Source organism: Saccoglossus kowalevskii, chromosome 7, assembly GCF_978046115.1.
Source record: "Saccoglossus kowalevskii chromosome 7, keSacKowa6.1, whole genome shotgun sequence".
NCBI classification, from domain to species: Eukaryota; Metazoa; Hemichordata; class Enteropneusta; family Harrimaniidae; genus Saccoglossus; species Saccoglossus kowalevskii.
Genome location: NC_140647.1, coordinates 10,809,445 through 10,831,665, shown reverse-complemented (window position 1 = coordinate 10,831,665; position 22,221 = coordinate 10,809,445). Strand labels below are relative to the sequence as shown.

The 22,221-nt window shown below is 33.6% G+C and overlaps 1 protein-coding gene across 2 annotated transcripts in view; it reads right to left on the bottom strand.

Annotated features, from left to right (window-relative positions):
- Positions 1 to 3,443: 3,443 nt before the first annotated feature.
- Positions 3,444 to 22,221, bottom strand: part of LOC102807785 (plexin domain-containing protein 2-like) — an 80,387-nt gene continuing 61,609 nt past the window's right edge. The window contains exons 4-13 of one of the 2 annotated variants that reach the window (XM_085501078.1): positions 21,725 to 21,794; positions 19,627 to 19,749; positions 19,060 to 19,113; positions 16,718 to 16,782; positions 16,335 to 16,428; positions 15,489 to 15,584; positions 14,492 to 14,634; positions 11,160 to 11,205; positions 9,825 to 9,961; positions 3,444 to 7,725 (exon numbers count right to left, since the gene is read on the bottom strand). In XM_085501078.1, coding sequence (XP_085357204.1) covers positions 7,585 to 7,725; positions 9,825 to 9,961; positions 11,160 to 11,205; positions 14,492 to 14,634; positions 15,489 to 15,584; positions 16,335 to 16,428; positions 16,718 to 16,782; positions 19,060 to 19,113; positions 19,627 to 19,749; positions 21,725 to 21,794 — 969 coding nt within the window. In that variant the 3' untranslated portion in view covers positions 3,444 to 7,584. The remainder of the gene's footprint in view (positions 7,726 to 9,824; positions 9,962 to 11,159; positions 11,206 to 14,491; positions 14,635 to 15,488; positions 15,585 to 16,334; positions 16,429 to 16,717; positions 16,783 to 19,059; positions 19,114 to 19,626; positions 19,750 to 21,724; positions 21,795 to 22,221) is intronic. The other variant, XM_085501079.1, reaches the window with a different exon arrangement.

Genomic DNA, 22,221 nt, shown 5'->3' with positions numbered 1-22,221 from the left:
TCAAATATCGCCTGTGAGGGCGCAGAATTTATACAAAGAAACTCCATTTGCATCTAAGTAACTCTTCAAAATAGTTAGACGTTTCAGGCTAAGGCTCTTCTTTGTACCAAATATTATCAACTGTATATAATATTTATCTGTTCGAGCAGCTTTTATTTATTTCATTTTACATTTCCTGGTGGATTGAATGGCATACATTATTTTGCAAACAGCACTATAATAACTGCTTTCAATTGTGGGATCATCATGGCGACTAAATATCACGCAGTGGTTGTATAGCACCCTCGGATGGTATGTGTTCAGTAACAAATAACTTCTTGGATTACTGCAGAAAGTCCTTCAAAATCGTGATTTATTTAGGATTCCCACTAAAGAGCTGCTCAAAATCTCGTAGTAAATATTTATGACTTTCAAAAATCAAACTGACACGAGTAGTGACAATCAGCCAACTAACTATTTCAGAATTCTTTGTAAAGAAGAAAGTATATTCAATTTCCACCGTAAGCGGGTGCACGCACAGGGTGTGAGACGGAGTAACTATTTTTGCAGAATTTTATCAATACATAACCAATAGATTGATACAAAATATATTTCATTTTCTAATTTATTTGGTTAATTCTGTATTACACTCACCTGTCAAATCAATTTAAGATTATTTAATCACAGTTTACTAACTGAAATTCGCACACTGCTTGTAATCATTTGTTTTCGCATTTCTCTCAAAATAGAGGCAGTACTGTTTAATTGTCTTTACATTACTTGTATATTCTTGTATATACTCAGAGAACAATATATATATAAGAAGCATTTTTAGAATGTCACTTGGCTATATTTCTTCTAATCAAATACTAAGTAATAAAAGCACAGTGAATCTTTCAGCTTCGTAAAATCTAACATTGAAAAGCAGGAACATTTGTAATTGTTGAATCTTTCACGTATAATCATAATGCCCGTTACCACTACGCTGGTTATGAAACTATGGCAAGTCGTGTCATATTTGCTATACATTTTGCAATATCTTTATCTTTTCACAAAATGTGATAGTAAGTCCTGGCACCGTACAAATGTATTTTAGACAGTTTTGTGGAAATATGTCAAATGGACGAGTTTTTAAGCGAGGACGACGCAATTCGCAATTATCAATGTAACCGTCATATTGATTTTTGACCCCACTGCAAGCGAACTCATCCTGTGTAACAAGGGTCACACGTATTCCAGAGGTAACTGTTGCCAGAAACAAGTAACTGACTGCACTGGGCCTGAGATGAGGAGCCCTGGAAATATAAACCCCTGTGACAGACTAACAAACATATTCAGATCGGAATGGGTTCCATGCATTAGAAAACCCATACAGGATTAGAACATTACTCACACTGAATCCCTACAAAAGTTTATGGAGTGGGAGTCAGATGTAAACACTGAGATGGACGCCTATGTGGTTGTTTTAATCTGAAATACAAGTCGCTGGCATGGGAGGGTGAATTTATAATGTATATACAGTACATAAGACGATTTAGGAGAAACTTAGTTTGGAATAGTTTCTTAATCAACCTCAGAAAGATTACACTGAAGCACTGTCTTAACAGTTGGTTCTAATTCTGATACAATATTGGATACCAGATCACTTGATCCCTGCCATGCTCATTCTGCCAAATCTACTAGCTGTTGACTTCAGCATGGTAAAGTGAAAATGATGTAAATTTATGTTAGACAATTATCTAACTATAACCAACTAATTGTATTAATTACAGTAACAAATAATTACAATTTATTAGTCCCTGTTCGAACGAAGTCCGAAAACGGGGACTTGTAATTCGGTCTCCGTCCGTGCGTCTGTGCGTCCGTTCAGAGTCATATTTCAGAATCCTGTGGACCGATTCCGTTCATTCTTTGCATGTGCCTAGTACCTTATGTGGGACATATGCACATGCAGTGGTTTAGCGATTCGATTCAAAATGGCCGACTGGCTGCCATCTTGTTTTTTGAAAATGTTGTATTTTGGACATGCTTTGTCAGTTGTCATTCAAACTTGGTACATAGATTATACATGTTAGGATACATGTCCATGACTATTTATTTCGCAATTGGATCAAAGATGGTCGACTAGCAGGCATCTTGTTGTTTTTTTATGCGGTATCTTGGACATGCTCTGTCAGTTTTCATTCAAATTTGGCACATACATGTACTTTATTCATGTTAGGATGCATGTCCATGACAATTTGTTTCAAAATCTGGTCAAGGATGGCCGATTGACAGCCATCTGACTTTTTGGCCTTACTGCTATATTTCCACAATTTATGTACCGGTACACATACATCATACATATCAGTGTGTTTCATAATCAGATCAAAGATGGCCGAATAATGGCTGTTTTTATTTTTGGCCATATTACTACTACAATGAACTTGTGTTTTGATGTAAATAAACAAATAAATAAATCTGTTGTATACGCCACTTGGAACTCAAGTTTCAAGGACACGCTCGCGACAACCCCTCCGCTTTAATATGACGAGCACAAAGAGAACTTTCCAAAATTTAACGGGGACTGTGTCATTTTCAATGACTTGTTTAATAGCAGTCTAATGATTACCCACCATTCCCTTGCTTGTATACAGTTTCAGATTTGGACTCAATCTAATCCATCGACGACCCCCAATCAAAGAAATCTTAGAAAGAACTCTTGTGTGCTAAAGGTATTGGAGGCATGAAGTACAAATAAAGAACACTGTATTTACCATATACTGGTATTTAAAGTTAACACATATGCTTCTGTTAAGAGAAAATACAGCATTTTAAAAAACGTAACTGTAAGCCAGGATCAGGTTGGTTCCAAGTTGCTACGGTTTAAACATTACAAATATTTAATGAACAAATAACCATATATGATGACTTGATATTTTGGTCATATGTCATGCCCCTATATTCAACTGTACTTAAGATATTAGTTATGCATATTATCAAAGTTCCATTACCATATATAGTCATCTGAAACATTAGTTATATAATATTAATTTCAACTAAAAACTAATCAGGTCTGCACATTATCTAAGAGCATCTATGTTTCATTAAAATCTGTTTTCTGGTACCTGAGAAACAAGTGCAAATGCTTAAAATTTAGATTTCAACCCGAAACTAATCAGCTCTGAATTTTCCCAGAACATCTATGTACCAAGTTTCGTTGAAATCTGTAAAATGATACATAAAAAGCAAGTGAAAATGCTTGAAATTTGGTAATTAAAATCCAAATTAGGTAATTAATATGCACAGATTTCAACAAAATAACTAATCAGGTCTGAGCATTATCCCAGAGCATTTATGTACAAAATTCATTAAATTTGATACTTGGTTTTTGAGATATCATTGGGACACACACACACACACACACACACACACACACACACTCTCATTGTGTGCTTCACACACATAAGTCATAAACAAAACAATTATGTAATTTCAAAATTAGTGCATTTATTATTGATCTAGAAATATACATATACAATTTCTTTACCAAATAGACTTCTCATGTAAACATTCAGACACAGATACGAAGCATGACAAAACCAGCACAAGTTCAGAGTACTACATTTGCTCTATTAGAAGTGCATCTCCAATACCAATACCAGTGACTAGTCAGCTGTCAACGACTTTGTACACGAGGACTATATGCAGAAAAACATTATCATTTTTATGAACATAGTAATGATTATGCCCTCTAGTGTTAGGTATCTTATAACTTGTTACTACTGTTTTCAGGTCAACAATACATGTATAGAAAGAGTTCCTGTTAACCCTTAATGTGATATCGCCATTGATGTTAACAGAAATGATATCTCAATTGAATCAAAACACAATCATTCATTGATTAGTAATGCTTTCCTTTTTTTCAATAGTGCACTATGCACTTCTAATAGGCAATTTTTTAGGACTTTTTTAATTTGACAGACCAAAAAGGTTGGTTCCCATTGTCAGTAAATGAACATTATTGCCAACATAGCAATGAATGACCTACAATTCAGTAAAAATACATTATCCTTATTGAAAAATGTAAAAAAAATGAATTGTTGATACTTGGTTTTTGAATCTTGTCTGAAATCTCAGTGTTTAAAAATTGTACTTCTGCTTACAGCATTTCAATTTAGGTGACTTAAATGGAGGTGGTCGTCAGGTCGTGTCCTATTTGATATGGGACTCGTAGCGACGTATACACCCGCATGTAAAATACATTGTTTATTTATATGAAATTTAAACATGTGGTGCCCGGCGACGGTATCCTTTAAGACAAGATCAGTAGTGATACCCAGTTGAAATTAATACTCAAGTAACAAGACCAAATAAGAATGGAACATTCTACAAGTGACTCAATGAGAACCAAACCTTGTAATAGCATGGTTTCCTAGTAAAAAAAAGGAAAAAAAATATACTATCAGGATGAGGGGGGATTTTACCAATCAGGCACTTAATTATGATATGAATTTTAGTATCAAGGTTATATTGAGTATACAATGCTTTTCTGTTATTACATTGAACATATTCTCTATGGCATGCACAACAAAATGAACAGCATTTGCCTAATAATCTCTGAGATAAAATGATGAAAGACAATGTAAAATCAACAACACTAAATTCTGATGTCGTAGTAAAGTCAAGGGTTATGTTCAAGAGACAAATGGTGTAACATCATCAGGTTTAATTATTCATTTCTACTAATTTTGTATTTAGTTACCATTCACTCACTAGTGTCATTTAGACTCCTAAATTTTAAAAGGTATGCCCCCTCCACAAAACACTATCTGTCTCGGGTTGCACATTTGAATAATATTTTAGCAGTGGAATCTCACTTTATTGTGAAGGGCTACATGTACATCAGATTTCAGTCACTTTAAGTAACTAATATATTAATATTCCTGAAAATTAAAGATATATAGATAAAAGAAATACAAAAAATGAAAAATCACTGAGTTGGTCATTTAAGGTAATCACAAAACAAGTTATATACATATTGAAGAAAGTAAAAGAAATGTGGTGCAAAACAAGTCACACAAACTGTTTATATACTGTGTATTAGGAAAATATAAGGTTCTTGAATAGTTTAATTTTATACATTAGCAATTATTTGGATAACAATAGTGACAAGTATAGCATATCAGTATTTAACTTAACCTTTCTACCACCAGATTTTCTCTCCCAATTTTTTTTGCACTTTTTTATATTCTTCAGCATTTCTAGAAAGGAACCTAATTTTGCAGCCAAGACACAAAATCTGAATCAATTTTCAGTTTTTACCCAAAAAATTAGGTTATTGTACCAATCTTTTGAAGGAAAGTGCAGACTATAAACGGGACTATTTTGTGAACTTGTGATGAAAAGCGGGAACTGGTGGTGAAAAGGTTAAACATTTTATATTTTTGGCTAAAAATAATATTAGAATACCAGAAAGCCAAATCTATCAAATTTTGTTTTTGTATGTAGGAACACAAGAGCCTCGCCAGTTGGTAGAGACAACCACATCATGTGTAAATCAACTTTTATTTTTTGATCAATATTGAATTGTTTCAATTTGCAGTTCTATATACTTTTATACAGACACTCAAAATTATTTTATAAAATAGTGAAAAAAACTAATATAATTTCCTAGATTTCATATTATGAGAATACTTCAAAGTAAGCACAAAAGCAGTATGGTATACTTTGTAGTATTCTTGTAATAAATTATTATTATACATTGTAACAATGATGGGAGAAAACAGCTCAAAATGGCAACAATAAAGGTTCTGCACTGTGCAAACGCTGGTAGAAATGTTTACACTCAGTAAGGGATGACGTCAAAAGATCGATGTCGGATAAAAAACTTATTTCCTTTAGTTTGGGAGTGGGGTGTTTTGACCTCAAAAAGTTTCCATCCTACAAAAACGATTTTTTGTAGTTCTATCCAATCATGGACAGAAATAACCGAAAAGGGGAAAAAAACAGGAAAATGGTTTGGTTCGAGTGTAAATCTGTGCGTCAAATGAGGTGCATTTGTAAACTCTTTTTACACCCACCCGACAACCAACTGCTATGCAATACTACTGTCCGATTATCAATTTGTATTTAATGGTGAATGTAGTCTGACGCCATGACCAAAATTTATCAATTAAGTTTCAGTGGGGGGTAGGGGGGTTTGGAAAAAAACTAAAGGAATTAAGTTTTTTATCCGACATCGATCTTTTGACGTCGTCCCTAACATGATTATATTTGGACATGTGCTATAGCACTTCCAATGTAAACAAAGGAAATTATTCAAATGTGTGGTAAACGCAACACACATTTAAGAACATGTCCATACAGCCTTTCATCAATGGATGAATTCTATTATTTTTGGTGACAGATGTATAATAATTTTTTTATTGATTTAAATATTTTGTTTGCCTATGAAACACAAGGCATTATGGCATGAGTAGTGAAAGTCAACAAATATATATACATATAATGCAAAACAACATGGCCATATTTTCATTCTTATATAATACTTTGACAATAATTACCTGGCAAAAATTCTAAATTTACAATATCTTGCTTTTAAAAAAGTTTCATACAGGAATTACTGCGCATAGCTGTGTAAATGTATTATTGCTAAATCACATATTTTGCTTTGAGTCATCCTCGGAAATATTTGTCTTTCCCACAAATAAAACATTAATACTTAGTAATCAAACTCTCCAACTTAAATCTGATAATCATCCTGAATGAAAAAAAAAATAATTAAAAAACTAGAGCATATTTATTATTGCCTACAAAGTATATAAAAGAAAACTTAAAAATTAGTCCATATTTTGGTATTATCAGAATAGAGGTTTTTCAAAATCTGTATATATGATATATCTGCCATTGTGTAGCCCATATATAAGCTTCTCTACAGATATTACACATAGATGCTTGAGCCATTTTTCGTGATGCATTGAAAAAAGCTGCTACACTTCCCATGACAAAGATGCACTAATATTTCATACTGATTAACACCTCAATATCAATTAAACAGATCAGGTACTGTAAATGCTTTAATTAATCAGTGGATTTTTATATGATAAGTGGAATTCACTAAATATGCATTGTGAACAAGTGAAATTACAACTGAGGACCCATCACAGCACGATTCAAGACTTTAAAATGCAGGGAATGAAATCAAAATATGAAAACAGTGAATTAAATACCAGTGAAAATAAATACTTTTACAGTGTTTTGCAATATTCCAAATATGACAGTGGAGTAGCACAATTAGAGAGAACCAATGAAAAACTCCACAATTGACACTGAGTGTTACAAAATAATTTGACGTCTGTGCATCATTTGACATCCATAGCAGGTAGTAACACTGTTCAAAGGCAGCTAATTTATACAATAGTATCGATAGTTAGCAATTCAATTGTCTAAATGATGAGATAGCAGAAAGCACAAACGATAAAAATAAAAATTCACTGCATTATGATTCTGTAAATTTCAAATTATCTATAACTGAATTTTTTGATATTGAACTTATAAAAACTGAATAATCTTGCCAGCTATTTGATGCACCATGGGAATAGCATGTTTACTGTGGTTTTCCTTCTAAGCTTCTGTTGAGTCTGGGTATGGTAGCTGTGCAGGTGGGGTATCAATGGGTCGAGAATCTTGGTCCATGGTAACTGCGTACTTGTCAGAGTTATCGGCTGCTGAAGCACTGGTGTCTTTACGGAAACAGTAACGCAGCTGTATCAAGATAGATAGAAAACACACAATATTAAGTCATGCATACAACTTGTGACTGCTGAGAATCAAACAATGCTGTCTACTAACAACTCCAACATTTATGTCACTTATGTACTACCAACAAATTTTAGTTGAGACCCCCAAAGAATGTTCAACAAGTTATCGTTAATGACACAGTCGATGTTCAAAATTTTGTGATCTGACATATCAATTTGATGATGATGAAGTCAGCCATATTAGTTTGAATCACAGAAAAAATATGACATGCAACTATAACCCAATATGTACATGATCATCATACCAACTTTGATCCAAATCTGACCAGTCATCTCTGAGAAACTGCTGCGGACACGTTTAGGTATTAGAAATAGCAAATTTTACATCCAAAATGGCAGTCAGTCGCCCATTTTTAACGGATCATAAAGTAACTTGACACGCATATGTAAAACATTATGTATTGTCTTCATGTAAAGTTTAAATGAAATCTGTCAATGGGTGTCCGAGATATACCTCCGGACGTACGTACTGACGGACGGACGTACGAACCCAAATTAATAGTCCCCGTTTTCGGACTAACTTAAATTATGTACCAACTAGACATCCAAAGAAACACAATTTAAAAGAGCTATTACTTTTTTATATATAATTTAACAAGTCAGAAATACAATGTGAAAAGTAAAGAAGAACATGCAGAGAAGAAATAAGAAAAAGTTTCATTGTCAATGGTACATTGTATGAGACCAGAGATGCTCTAAAGTGCTTCTGTGTGAAGTGAATTCAATGTTCTCTGATTTTTACTGCGCAACCAACATACAACTGTTTATTTAGCTAAGTTCATGCTGCTGTATAGAGTGATTACAAAATATTTATACACCAATCCATCTAAACAACAACAAAAACTGTTGCTGGCATACAAAACTATGCAAGCTGAAAATAGTATGCAAATTAGTGAATACTAATTCACTAATTTGCATACAGATTAAAGCGGCTGGGTCACATGGGGGAATTGAGTCCCAAGCGACGATAACAACACACGCTAAAAATGCAAAGGCTTATGGGTAGACGCTTGTTTGTAAACAATGACACGCTATGACCAACTGACGCATGTGCAGTTGCCGACTCCCCTGCTTTAATATGAAACAAGTAATCAGCTACACACACAATATTCATGTATAAACTCTCCATATGATCAAACTATTATGGTATAGAATAAACTAGTTGAACAGATATCTATCTACACGAATAGAAAGCATACTTGAAGAGAAAACTGTGCAAAGATATACAAAACACATACTGAAACAGGTTGTGATACAAATAAGATGATTAACATGCACAGATTGATGTTAAGCTTTTTAGCTCCGCTGTCGACTTTGTCGAGCGGAGCTTATCATATGAGTGATTGTCCGTCGTCGTCCGTCGTCCGTGTCAATGTTTTACTTTTTCGACTTCTTCTTGAAAACTACAAGCCTGAATGCTTTGATACTTGGTGTATATGTACCTTGGGTAGACCTCTCTCAGATTTGTTCATTTTGTAATGATATCTGTAATTCTCTAATTTTGGTGAATATTTTTGTCATTTTTGGTAAAAAGTGATATTTTCGACTTCTTGTTGAAAACCGCAAGTCCAATTGCTTTGATATTACATATATAGGTACTACATGTGGACCTCTCTATTTGTTCATTTCATAATAATATCTTCAATTCCCTAATTTTGGTGAATATTTTTGTAATTTTTGGTAAAAAGTGATATTTTCAACTTCTTGCTAAAAACCGCAAATCCAATTGCTTTGATATTACATATATAGGTACTACATGTGGACCTCTCTCAGATTTGTTCATTTTGTAATGATATCTTTAATTCTCTAATTTTGGTGAATATTTTTGTAATTTTTGGTAAAAAGTGATATTTTCTACTTCTTGTTGAAAACCGCAAGTCCAATTGCTTTGATATATTATACATATAGGTACTACATGTGGACCTCTCTCAGATTTGTTCATTTTCTAATGATATCTTCTATTCTTTAATTGTCATGTGCATTGCTAACAGCGAGGCTATCTCAGCTGACAGGCTGCTTGTTTTGTGATAATAATAAACTTACTGAGATTAGGAACAATCCTGGTCTTGATGTTGGGTTCATGTAAGCAAAGATGACAAAAACAGCCAACGAACACAAAAGAATAATAACAGCCACAATAGCAATGATGCCACCAACTCCCAAACTAGTATTGCCAGATCCTATAATGATGCAATAAATTATTAGTTATTATTAATAATTAATTATAGAATGACAAAAAGCATAGTTTTCAAAAATTAACACTTGACACAAAGTTAGAATAAGATTTCTGCAGGCAAGATCAATTAATGAAAGATTTGAGAAACAAATCCTGTGTAACTGAAGGTATGGGAGGAATATTAAAAAGCAATAAGGAATATTTAAAACTAATTAAAAATTTAGGGATCGGTTTTTCAAACAAATATAGCTGCTCCTGCACAACATGTAAAAGCATCCCATCTCAAATATGTACCAAGTTTATTTGAATTTGTTGATTAGTTATGTCAGAAAGTTATGCAAATTAGTTAATTAATATGCACACATTTCAACCCCAAATTGATCAGGTCTGTCCATTATTCTCGACCATACATGTATACCACGTTTCCACAAATCTGGTACGTGCAGATTTTTGATCTCAGTGAAACATATACAAACATTTACGAACACACGCACACAGAGCTCTATCAGGGTCTACAAATCTGTATATTGATGAAGGCCATAATTGTATTATTTATACCGAAAAAAAAATTCTGTAAATAGCTGCATTGTAAGATCACTCTTGCACAAGTTTTCAATGACAACATTCAGACTGTTCATTATCCACAAATATTTTTTTCATCAAATGATTCATACATGTATTTATATTCTATAATCTTTTCCAAAATCATGGCTACGATTTTAGAAGATGCAAAGTTTACAAATGATCTGCACACAAACAAAAACGGCACACTACACTGGGGGGCAATCAAACCTAAATAAAACGCAATATAACACATTTCTGTTAAATGAACCCACATGTATGTATGATGCATAACAGGTAATAACATTACATTGATGAAATGATTAAAAGCAATAAATTTCTGTATATGACAGTTGGACCAATTGATTGATAAATTTGTGTTGTTCTATAATTATCTTCTGGTTATAAGTGTTTACATTAAATCACAACCACAATTATTCTCGCTTAGATTATGAAAAATGGATCATAAATAACTTTTCAAACCACTAAATCCAATAATCCATGACATGTTCAAAGCATACACTTGCATGAGGGCAAAACACATTATTTAATAAATGTACAAAATAATAATTGCACTATTTGCACTAATTTAAGAATTGTAATCTCATGTGTGCAGTTAGTAAAACTGTGTTGTCACTTACCTGTGTTTCGGGATGTAGATTCACCAGTACACAGCAGTTCACCACTCTGTGAAGTTGGATGATTGAAGACATTATTAATTCCTATATACTGAATAAATTTACTAGACAGGTTTTGTTTAATATTATAAACATCATATACCATATTTTCTCTATTTGTAGCACATGCGCTACAGACAGGTACTCAAATGGTACGATTTAGTAAGTAAGTACCATTTTATACACAACTAAAATTATTTTTGATTTAAATGCACTTCTATTGGCCATGCGATTCTAATATAGCAAATTCAGTCAAGCTTGTTAGACCCGCCCAAATTTTTGCTCCTCCTTTGTTTTCTATTGGTAGGGCTGTTGGTGTTTGGATGGGGTATTACAAGAGGGTAGAAGTGGGGGTTAAATTAACAGTCAAGTTTAACCCCCAATCTTTTGGTATTTGACATTATAGTGGAATAGATGTCAAATTCAAATCACATTACATTGACGAAAAGACTTTTAAAATAATTTGATGAAATAAAAGCTCATGAAAAAGACATGTTTTGTTCATATATATTTGTAACAAGGTTGTAAATTAACTAAAAAAATATGAAGAAAGGCCAGATATTCCAATGATTCAAACTTTGACACAGCGCCCTCAAACAGCTATCATTAAAAATGTTCCAGTCGTAAAAATATTCAAATTTAACAATGCAATGCATTGTTTACTCATAACCCAATTAATATGCCTGCAACATAAATTTGGTAATATTTTTTCTTCCAATTTTCTTCCAATTTAAGCACTTGGCATGAAGAGGTGGTCACTAAGCACTTGACATAAAGAGGTGGTCACTAAGCACTTGGCATAAAGAGGTGGTCACTAAGCACTTGACATAAAGAGGTGGTCACTAAGCACTTGGCCATCAACATGTGGTCACTGAGCACTTGGCCATCAACATGTGGTCACTGAGCACTTGGCATCAACAGGTGGTCACTGAGCACTTGGCATCAACAGGTGATCACTGAGCACTTGACATCAACAGGTGGTCACTGAGCACTTGGCATCAACATGTGGTCACTAAGCACTTGGTGTCAACATGTGGTCACTAAGCACTTGGCATCAACATGTGGTCACTAAGCACTTGGCATCAACAGGTGGTCACTAAGCACTTGACATCAACATGTGGTCACTAAGTACTTGGCATCAACATGTGGTCACTAAGCACTTGGCATCAACATGTGGTCACTAAGCACTTGACATCAACATGTGGTCACTAAGCACTTGGCATCAACATGTGGTCACTAAGCACTTGGCGTCAACATGTGGTCACTAAGCGCTTGGCATCAACATGTGGTCACTAAGCACTTGGCATCAACATGTGGTTACTCAGCACTTGGCATCAACAGGTGGTCACTAAGCACTTGGCATCAACATGTGGTCACTAAGCACTTGGCGTCAACATGTGGTCACTAAGCACTTGGCATCAACATGTGGTCACTAAGCACTTGGCATCAACAGGTGGTCACTAAGCACTTGACATCAACATGTGGTCACTAAGCACTTGGCGTCAACATGTGGTCACTAAGCGCTTGGCATCAACATGTGGTCACTAAGCACTTGGCATCAACAGGTGGTCACTAAGCACTTGGCATCAACATGTGGTCACTAAGCACTTGGCATCAACAGGTGGTCACTGAGCACTTGGCATCAACAGGTGATCACTGAGCACTTGACATCAACAGGTGGTCACTGAGCACTTGGCATCAACATGTGGTCACTAAGCACTTGGCGTCAACATGTGGTCACTAAGCGCTTGGCATCAACATGTGGTCACTAAGCACTTGGCATCAACAGGTGGTCACTAAGCACTTGACATCAACATGTGGTCACTAAGTACTTGGCATCAACATGTGGTCACTAAGCACATGGCATCAACATGTGGTCACTAAGCACTTGACATCAACATGTGGTCACTAAGCACTTGGCATCAACATGTGGTCACTAAGCACTTGGCGTCAACATGTGGTCACTAAGCACTTGGCATCAACATGTGGTCACTAAGCACTTGGCATCAACAGGTGGTCACTAAGCACTTGGCATCAACATGTGGTCACTAAGCACTTGGCATCAACATGTGGTCACTAAGCACTTGGCATCAACATGTGGTCACTAAGCACTTGACATCAACATGTGGTCACTAAGTACTTGGTATCAACATGTGGTCACTAAGCACTTGGCATCAACATGTGGTCACTAAGCACTTGACATCAACATGTGGTCACTAAGCACTTGGCATCAACATGTGGTCACTAAGCACTTGGCATCAACAGGTGGTCACAAATCAATATAATATATGCCCTCAACTTGAACTCTTTTAATAACATAAACATTGATGGTTCCAGCGAAATCAAGATAGTGGTGAATCTTTTGTCAGCTTAATAGTTTTACGCCTGTTAATAGTAATGTTCATGTAACAGATCGTTTGACATAACAATGCATGGCAATGACTAATTTTTTCCACAGGTTATTCTGGTGTAATATGCTGCAGTTCAAACCGACTATATTCAGTAATAAAATGGAGGAATATTCTCATCGTAAATGTAAATTTACCTAAACATATAACAATGTGATTGTTAATTGTGTGGTAATCGAACGAAACGTTTAGCTATTTTTAATAATTACCAAATATGATTACCAAATATTAATTAACTACTATATATCATATTTATCGTTTCGAGTAGTGTTGTTGTTGTTGTTTTATTTCCCATATTATACAAAGTAAAAATAGTTACAGAAGTAAGTAAATAAATAAACAAACAAACAAACAAAAGTCTAAATAAATATGTATAATATGGCTGACGAATATAATATGTTGACGAAGTACATGTACTTGTATTACCGGGGGTAAGTTTGGAAAATGGCTTCTCGATTTGCTGGTTGGATTGATCATTATGTTGTTTACCTGGACTTATCTTTTAAGTTAACACTATACAAGTAAAATACAGAACGAAACAGGAATGTTTGTTTCAATAAAATAATAAGTAAATTGTTGTTAAAGTCTCTTAGAGCTCCAATTAATAATTAATTTCTGTCACACTTGTTAGTTTTGACTGCCGACTTGTGAGCGTCTGCCAACTAAACAATGGTACTGGAGAAGTGCAGCCGGTATTTACTACTGTTTGGGTGACCCGCAGATGATACATTGTTAACCCAGACTTGGTACATACATGTATTTAAAGAAGTGTGGCCTACATTTGTTACATTATTGCGAAAATGCAGTTAGTACGAGGTAACCACACATACGCGGACTTCACAATTTCACTGACTAATATAAATTATAGATTGGAGAAGATTATCGTACCTTTTCATCACAGCCACCTGCTAACCAGTCTTGTCGATGACGATCAAATCCATCAGAGCATCTTTTCACTGAATGACACCAACCACACTGGAAGTCTATGTCAGAGTTGATACACCCATCACATGTGTCCAACTGATTACAAGCTGAGGAAAAATATGGATGTTACTGAAGGTGTTAATTTGCTTTGTACACCTAGCTAGTGATATCGACACCTAATTGACTGACAATATAACTGTGTTGTTGATGTCTCCAAGGTTGATAACTATCTACTCGATTCTCAAAAACAACATTGCTTGCAACACAGCAATTAGCTGTTTATATTGCTGCCTAGTTGGATGAAACATATCCATGGCCACAGTAAAACACTGAACTTCTAGGCCATAGCACAGCAGAACACCATGATATAACAATGACCTAACCAATCAGCACTAAAGTGATATTGCAATACATACAAATGACCAAATGTTTTTGGAAAATATCAATTCTAGCTATATTTGGGGTGGAGCTACGTCACAAAACGTTTATGCTGCTAAGACGCGCACCTCTCTACCATGTATTTCTATGGGCTTTGAGCAAACTGCTGTGGAATGCCAGTGAAAACAGCTAGGAAACAGCACAAACTCAACTTTGAAGTAATCCTGAGCAACCTAATTTAAATATATGCTACACATGTAGGGGTAATCTTGTTACACTGTTCAGGGGAGTCTCAACAACTATCCCAAAGTACATTTTTCAAAAGTTATCAGCCTTTGTTTTTACCATGATGGATGTCCGCCCCCGGGAATAAAGTTATTCTTGTAATAACCTGGTGACTGTTGAGTTACTAGTGACATACAATACCATGGTGTGGAGGTTATAATCTATACAGCACAGTTATTTTCTACTTCCATGTAGGTCTATATGCCAGACATCTGATAGCCGATATTGCACAAAAGTACAGAGAATGAGTAATTGGTTGCACATACTTATTAAGGCTGCAAGATACTAATGGACTTACTTGGTAATGGTTCAATAATGAAAGCAACATCAGTTTTGATATACGTCTTGTTAAGAGGAACATCATGGTATTCATAAATTGTACGTCTGTAATAGTCTGGATAGAAAGTGGATAGTTAATATCTAATCAAGCAGCTTAAATTTGGTGAGATACCCCAACAGTTAATCTTTATAGTTTCAACACAATTCATAGGCAAAAAGATTCATACTTTGAATATAGTGGAAATTCTGGTACACAATTCAAATTTAAACTGTACTTAAAGTTGAACTCTGGCATTATTCATTAAACTTTATTTGAGATTTGGGACTAACCTCGGGGCATTTCTATGGGCTCTGCGCGAGCTGTTGTGAAATGCCGATCAAAGATCCAGTAAAAAAGGCCAATGTCGAAAAAAGAGCACAAACTCAACCTTGAAGTAAGCCTGAGCAACCGAATGTATAAATGCACATACAGGGGTAATATTTTTACATTGTTCAGGAGAGTCTCAACAACTATCCCAAAGTACAGATTTCTGGGAGTTTTCTTCCTTTGTTTTCACTGTGATGGCTGCCAGGCAGTGAAAATACCCAAATGTCCACCAACAAGGATACAGTGATTTCAATTACGTCTGATCTCTATTTATTCAATATGACTAGCATGTTTCCTTGCCAACACTTAAGAATTTTGACATGTTCAGATTCAAAAAGAGTTGCATTTGTTCTGATTTATTGCAGCTTGCAGTAATTTAAAACAAAGGAAAAGCCTCAAATACTTCCATAATTTGATGCATTATATTTAAATAAAATCTTCTTTTATTGATATACATATTTATGCTTGGTACCAAACATATAAAGGTTGAAAACTTACTTCCATATATCTTCTCATCGACATAGAAAGCATCAGCTAAACCAACTTTGACGGGGTGCTGGGTAGTCCCTACTAGTGAAAGTGAAATGGGAACCTGAAAATAATAAAATGTACATTATTGTATGTATCACAATGCAAAATGTATTTTTTTCAATATTTGGATGATAAATTTATTATTGCAAAAGATTTGTTTGAGTGGCTGACTATACTGTACACAATTGGGGACTTTACTTTCCCCTGATACATTAGCTTGGACAAACAACACATGTACAATTTGATCATATTTTCTCACACACGATTTACTCAGTGTATACATCATACTAATTTATTTTAATAATGATCTAAAGATGAAAGATTATGATAGACAAGCGTAAGAAACTTACATTTTTGTATGCGAAGATGATGACACCATCTTTCTTTAATGTTGCTTGAAACGTGAAACTGCCAACTAAAAATGTAAATGATTTTAATTAAAGTTACAATAATACAAGTATTAGGATGATTGAGCTATTGTGCATTCCGGGTGCAAAATGATATGTAACTACAAAACAGAGATGCAATATATTTTGAGCTCAGTTAATTTGATACATGGCAGAAGCTTTCAAACTGCTGGTCAAGATTTACAACTAAGAAAGATTTTTATCTGATGGCAACAAGTTGTATTCTTTTTCTGCTCAAATGTAACATATATCCTTTAGACTGGCAAACGGTGAATCCCAAGATGATAAGAGAATATTCAAACAATAGTTAATATGCTAATAAACTAATTACTATGTACACATCTAAAAGACAAGCAGACTTCACAATATTATGAACAGATCTTTGCCATCTGCAGCTAAAAAATTTCAGTTCATAATTATTAATTCATGTTTGATTACTGTTGTAGGCTGTTGGCTTTATACACAACAAAAAGTTCACAAAAAAAAAAAAAATGATTAAACCATAGAATATATTATACTTTAATAGATGAAGACAGGAAATCAAAAGAGTTACGAGTATTTAAAAGTGAAATAAATTTAAACAAGCCATGCATGACACAGTCCCCGTTAGTTATATGGAATATGATTTGTTAATATTAAAATGATTGACATTTGTATCTGATCGTCAAACAAGTACTTGTCCATATTGAGAGATATTGCATTGGAACAGCATTCAAAATCAGTCATTTTGAATACATGTATATATATTTATAAAATGATGTATAACGAATATAATCAGTCAAAGCATTTAAGAGATGTGGCTCTAGAAGCCCAATCATTAAAACAAAATGGCCGCCAGTCAGCCATTTTTAATCCAATCTGAAAAATAAAATGACGTGCATCAGGAACCTGTAATGTCTAATGTATGTTATAAGTTTGAACAAAATCCATCCATAAATGCCAGAAATGCTTGATATTTGGGAATTTTTTTAGCACAAAAATAGCCACCATTTGGCCACTTTGAAAAGGATTGTCAAACCAATATATCCGTATATCTATGACATGATGTATAATGAATATTAAAAATTTGAACATAATCAGTCAAAACAAGTCAGACATATGTGTCTGAAAACCCATTCATTAAAACAAAATGGCCGCCAGACAGCCATTTTGAATCTGATCTGCAAAATAAAATGATGTGCATCAGGAACCCGTAATGTCTAATGTATGTACCAAATTTGAACGAAATCCATCCATAAATGCCAGAAACGCTTGATGTTTAATGATTTTTTAGCCCAAAAATGGCCACCATTCGGCCATTTTGAATAAGATCGTCAAACCAATATATCTGTCTATCTATGACATGATGTATAATGAATATTTAAAATTTGAACATAATCAGTGAAAGCAAGTCAAACATATGGAAACAAATTGACGTGTATATGTATAATATCACGTATGATGTATGTGTGAAGTTTGATTGTGATTGGTCCAGGCATTTCTAAGATACAGGTCCGGACGCATGCACGGACACACGCACACACGGATGTCAAAACATAAGTCCTCGTTTTCGAACTGCGTCCAAACGGGGACTAATAAATCATATATTCATTTTACACTTTCCGCAGTCTTCATTCTTTTTCTGGGAATTATAGAATCAGGAGTTTATGGATAAATGTGGAATTTATGGATGGAATTAGATTGGTATGATAACTGATTATAATAGTAGTCATGAAAAATAACGTCATAACAACTAAACTGTTTGATTAGTTATAATGTCGATAATATTGGATAAACACTGTATTGTACTTGTGGTAATTTTTGTGATTGATAATTTAAGGGCACTGGTAAGAACAAAATCTATATGAAATTTTGAAATATTCACTGCTAAAAAATTTCTTTGAATTTTGAAAAAAAAAATCACTTTTCGGCAATATTAAAGTATTTTATCAGAAATATAGCTTAAGTGAGGCATACAATTTATTGCTTTAAGCATCTAATTTATCGCTATGATGATTTAATAATTTACACATTAGGTTAAACCCAAAAATATTCAGCATTCAGGTCACCTTATAGACATCAGTTAAACTGTATAACAGCCTTTTTTTCAGATTTTTTGAAAATAACTATTAAAATGAAAAAAGATAAATCCACAATTTGCATGACCATATTAAATAAAAAAAAAAAAAATCAAATCAAGTTTGTAGACATTTGCAAATGTCTGGGTAATTTAAGCCACATTATATGATTTATAGAATATTGTGACAAAATGTAAACTATTCAGTGACATATTTATCATTCATTACCTTCGACTTGGTCATCAAGATGAAGCTGGCTCCACTCACAGGTAAATGAAGACCCTACAAAAAATATGAACATTTTATTATATAAATGATTGAATATGAATACATACCTGATAAACAATATAAAAAAACAATTATATACCAAGTGAAATTTTGACTTCTAGTTAATTTCCCTGACTTAATTGCGATATTTGGGAAAATTTGTATTATTACACAAGTCTCATCTGCAGTTTGAACTATGATTGTCCATCGTTATAGACAATATATAAATGACTTTATACTGTAATACATTCAGTGCCACTGAGGTGTAAAATATATGCCCCCCCCCCCAAACAGAAGAATGCCATCATTTCCCTGCCATAGTGTTTTGTCACATCATTTTTAGGTCTCATTTTTGACCAAAAATATACACAGTTTTGGCGATACATTTTGTAAATTTTTTCTATAATTTTTTTCATTATCATTTTTATGACTAAATGAAAATAATTTCCTAAACTTAAGCAGGTTTACTTTGTGAAAGGTCAAAGTTGTCTTAGGTGTTCTGAGGGGTAATCTCATGCATACACTCACCTGTATCTAGGTATCTGATGTAAGACGAATCATTCAAACTGGGATTGAAATTTCCCATCAATGGAGCAATATACTGAGTTGCAGTCAGCCATTTATGCATGAAGGTTCCCATGTACAGAAACCCTAGTGCGTAAATAAAACATGATTTGTGTATGCAAATGAGAATTTCACAGCGTTATTAGGGCAATATCTTGAGTATGAACATAAATGACATAGAGCAGTTTGTGTCAAACACACTAACATAAAGATAAACAGAGATTAAGACATTTGCATCAGACAAAAACAGCAAATTAAATCAAAGAAAGCTTAGAAAAAACTGTGCTGAAGGTATTGGAGGTATGAAGTATGAATAAGTAATTTTTTATACTGCATTTACTATATATTTACATTTAGTACATGTGCTTGTATTAGGGCAAATACAAATATAAGTGCAAGCCATGACCAGTGTAGTTCCAAGTAGCTTTGGTTTAACAATTATATATATTTAATGAAATAATGATCATCTATCTTGCCAGACAACAAAATGGTTATTATCCAAGAGCATCTAAGTACCATATTTCAATTAAATATGTTGAATGGTACTTGAGAAACAAGAGAAAATGCTTAAGATATGCTAATTGATATGCAAATTAGGACATTAATATGCAAAGTTTAACACAAACTAATCTGTGCATTATTCTGGACCATCTGTGTATCAAAATTCAATAAAATCCAATGAATGGTTCTTGAAAAGGCTTAAAATTAGCTAATTAATATTCAAGATAAGCAATTATTATGCACCGGATTTCAACCAAAATCTAATCAGGTCTGTGCTATATCCCAGGGCATCTATGTACCAAGTTTTATTGAAATCTGTTGAATAGTACATGAGAAAGAAGTGAAATGCCTAAATTTATATGCAAATTAGGTCATTAATATGCAAAAAACAAAATTTGGTCTGCGCAGTATCCCAGGGCATCTATGTGCAATGTTTCATTGAAATGTAATGATTATTAGTACTTGAAAATATGCAAATTAGGTAATTAAAATGCAACTATGCATTGTGCTATGACATCTGTGTACCGAATCTCATTGTAATGTAAAGATTGGTACTTGAGATATTAGTGTAACAATCAAAAATTGACTAATCATTATGCAAATTAGGTAATTAATATGCACAAATTTTCACCTACATGTAGAACTAATCAGGTCTGAGCATTGACCCAGACCATCCATTTACCAAGTTTCATTAAAATCCAATGAGTGGTTCTTTAGATATCAATGGAACAGTCATGGAAATTAGGTAATTAATATGCATGGCTTTTCAGTTATTAAAAAATTATCTCCTTCACTGAGCGAATTACTTTGCCAATCACAGAGCATTTTACAAGAGGGGGTAGACAAATCTAAACAGAAAATTAAAAAACATAAACAAAAAATTGAATAAATAAATGAAAAATCCAAACAAAGATCTGATTTTGATCAGAAATACACACAGAAAGAAATCAAAACATGATTATAATAAACAATGAGTGCTTTATTTCCATAAAACTAACAACATATTTAACACATGTAGTATTTGTCACATGGGACTCACATCAAATACCACAGTGTAAACGTTATCAGTAAATGCATAACGAATGACATGATACTATCTGAAGACTTCAATCAATGCAGCACTATAGAAGGTAGTGGAGTGGAAAAAAAAATGCAGTAAAAATTAAAATTATCTGTACTCCAGTACTGTAAAGTACTTTATTTTCGCTTGGAATTCATTTTCGCTGAAGTAATGGTTCAGTGAAAATAAAATCAAGCAAATATACCTTTTTTTCTATATTTTACATTCAACTCATCAAAAATCCGTGAAAATAAATTCCATACAAAACACCCAAAAAGTCTTTAAGCGGAAATAAATTCCAGCGAAAATAAAGTATTTCACAGTATATAAATTAAGGCATTCAACTACTTGGCTGAAAAAAAATATGATTCAGCTTGAAATGAGTATAGGATTATTGTTAGCAAATAGTGGGAACTACAAGTATTACTGGAGCAGACACAAAGCGTACTGATAGTATTTAAAAGCCATTTCAAGAGGATAAGAATCAACTGTCTTTCTTACCTCCTGTTGCCATGACAACTGATGATAAATCATGCCCATAAAAGGGAAATTTAAAACTCAGGTCTGTATTCTGCAAAAATAGAAAATGTGAAAAGTGAAAATAATATTCAGATATAATGTAAATATTTTGTAGGGTGGAAGTAGACTTTATATATTGTTAGCGTCGCTTGAGTTGATGTTGAGATATGCTGTAAAGTACTTTTTTATCACTTGGAATTTCTTTATCGCTGAAAATAAAATCCAGTGGAAATACCTCAGTAACTGTAAATGCATTAATTATTCACTGGGTTTTAATTTTGTTATTTTTGCTGATAAGTAAAATCAGCTAAATTAAATCTACGTGAACATGTAAAATAAAAATAAAACTCGATGTTTCTTTGACAAATTCATGAACTAACCCACACAGCGATTATGCTCAAAACATAACAATAAATAAATTAAATGTCAGTGAAAGTAAATATTTATACAGCATTTGTCCTATATTTTATATTCTACTC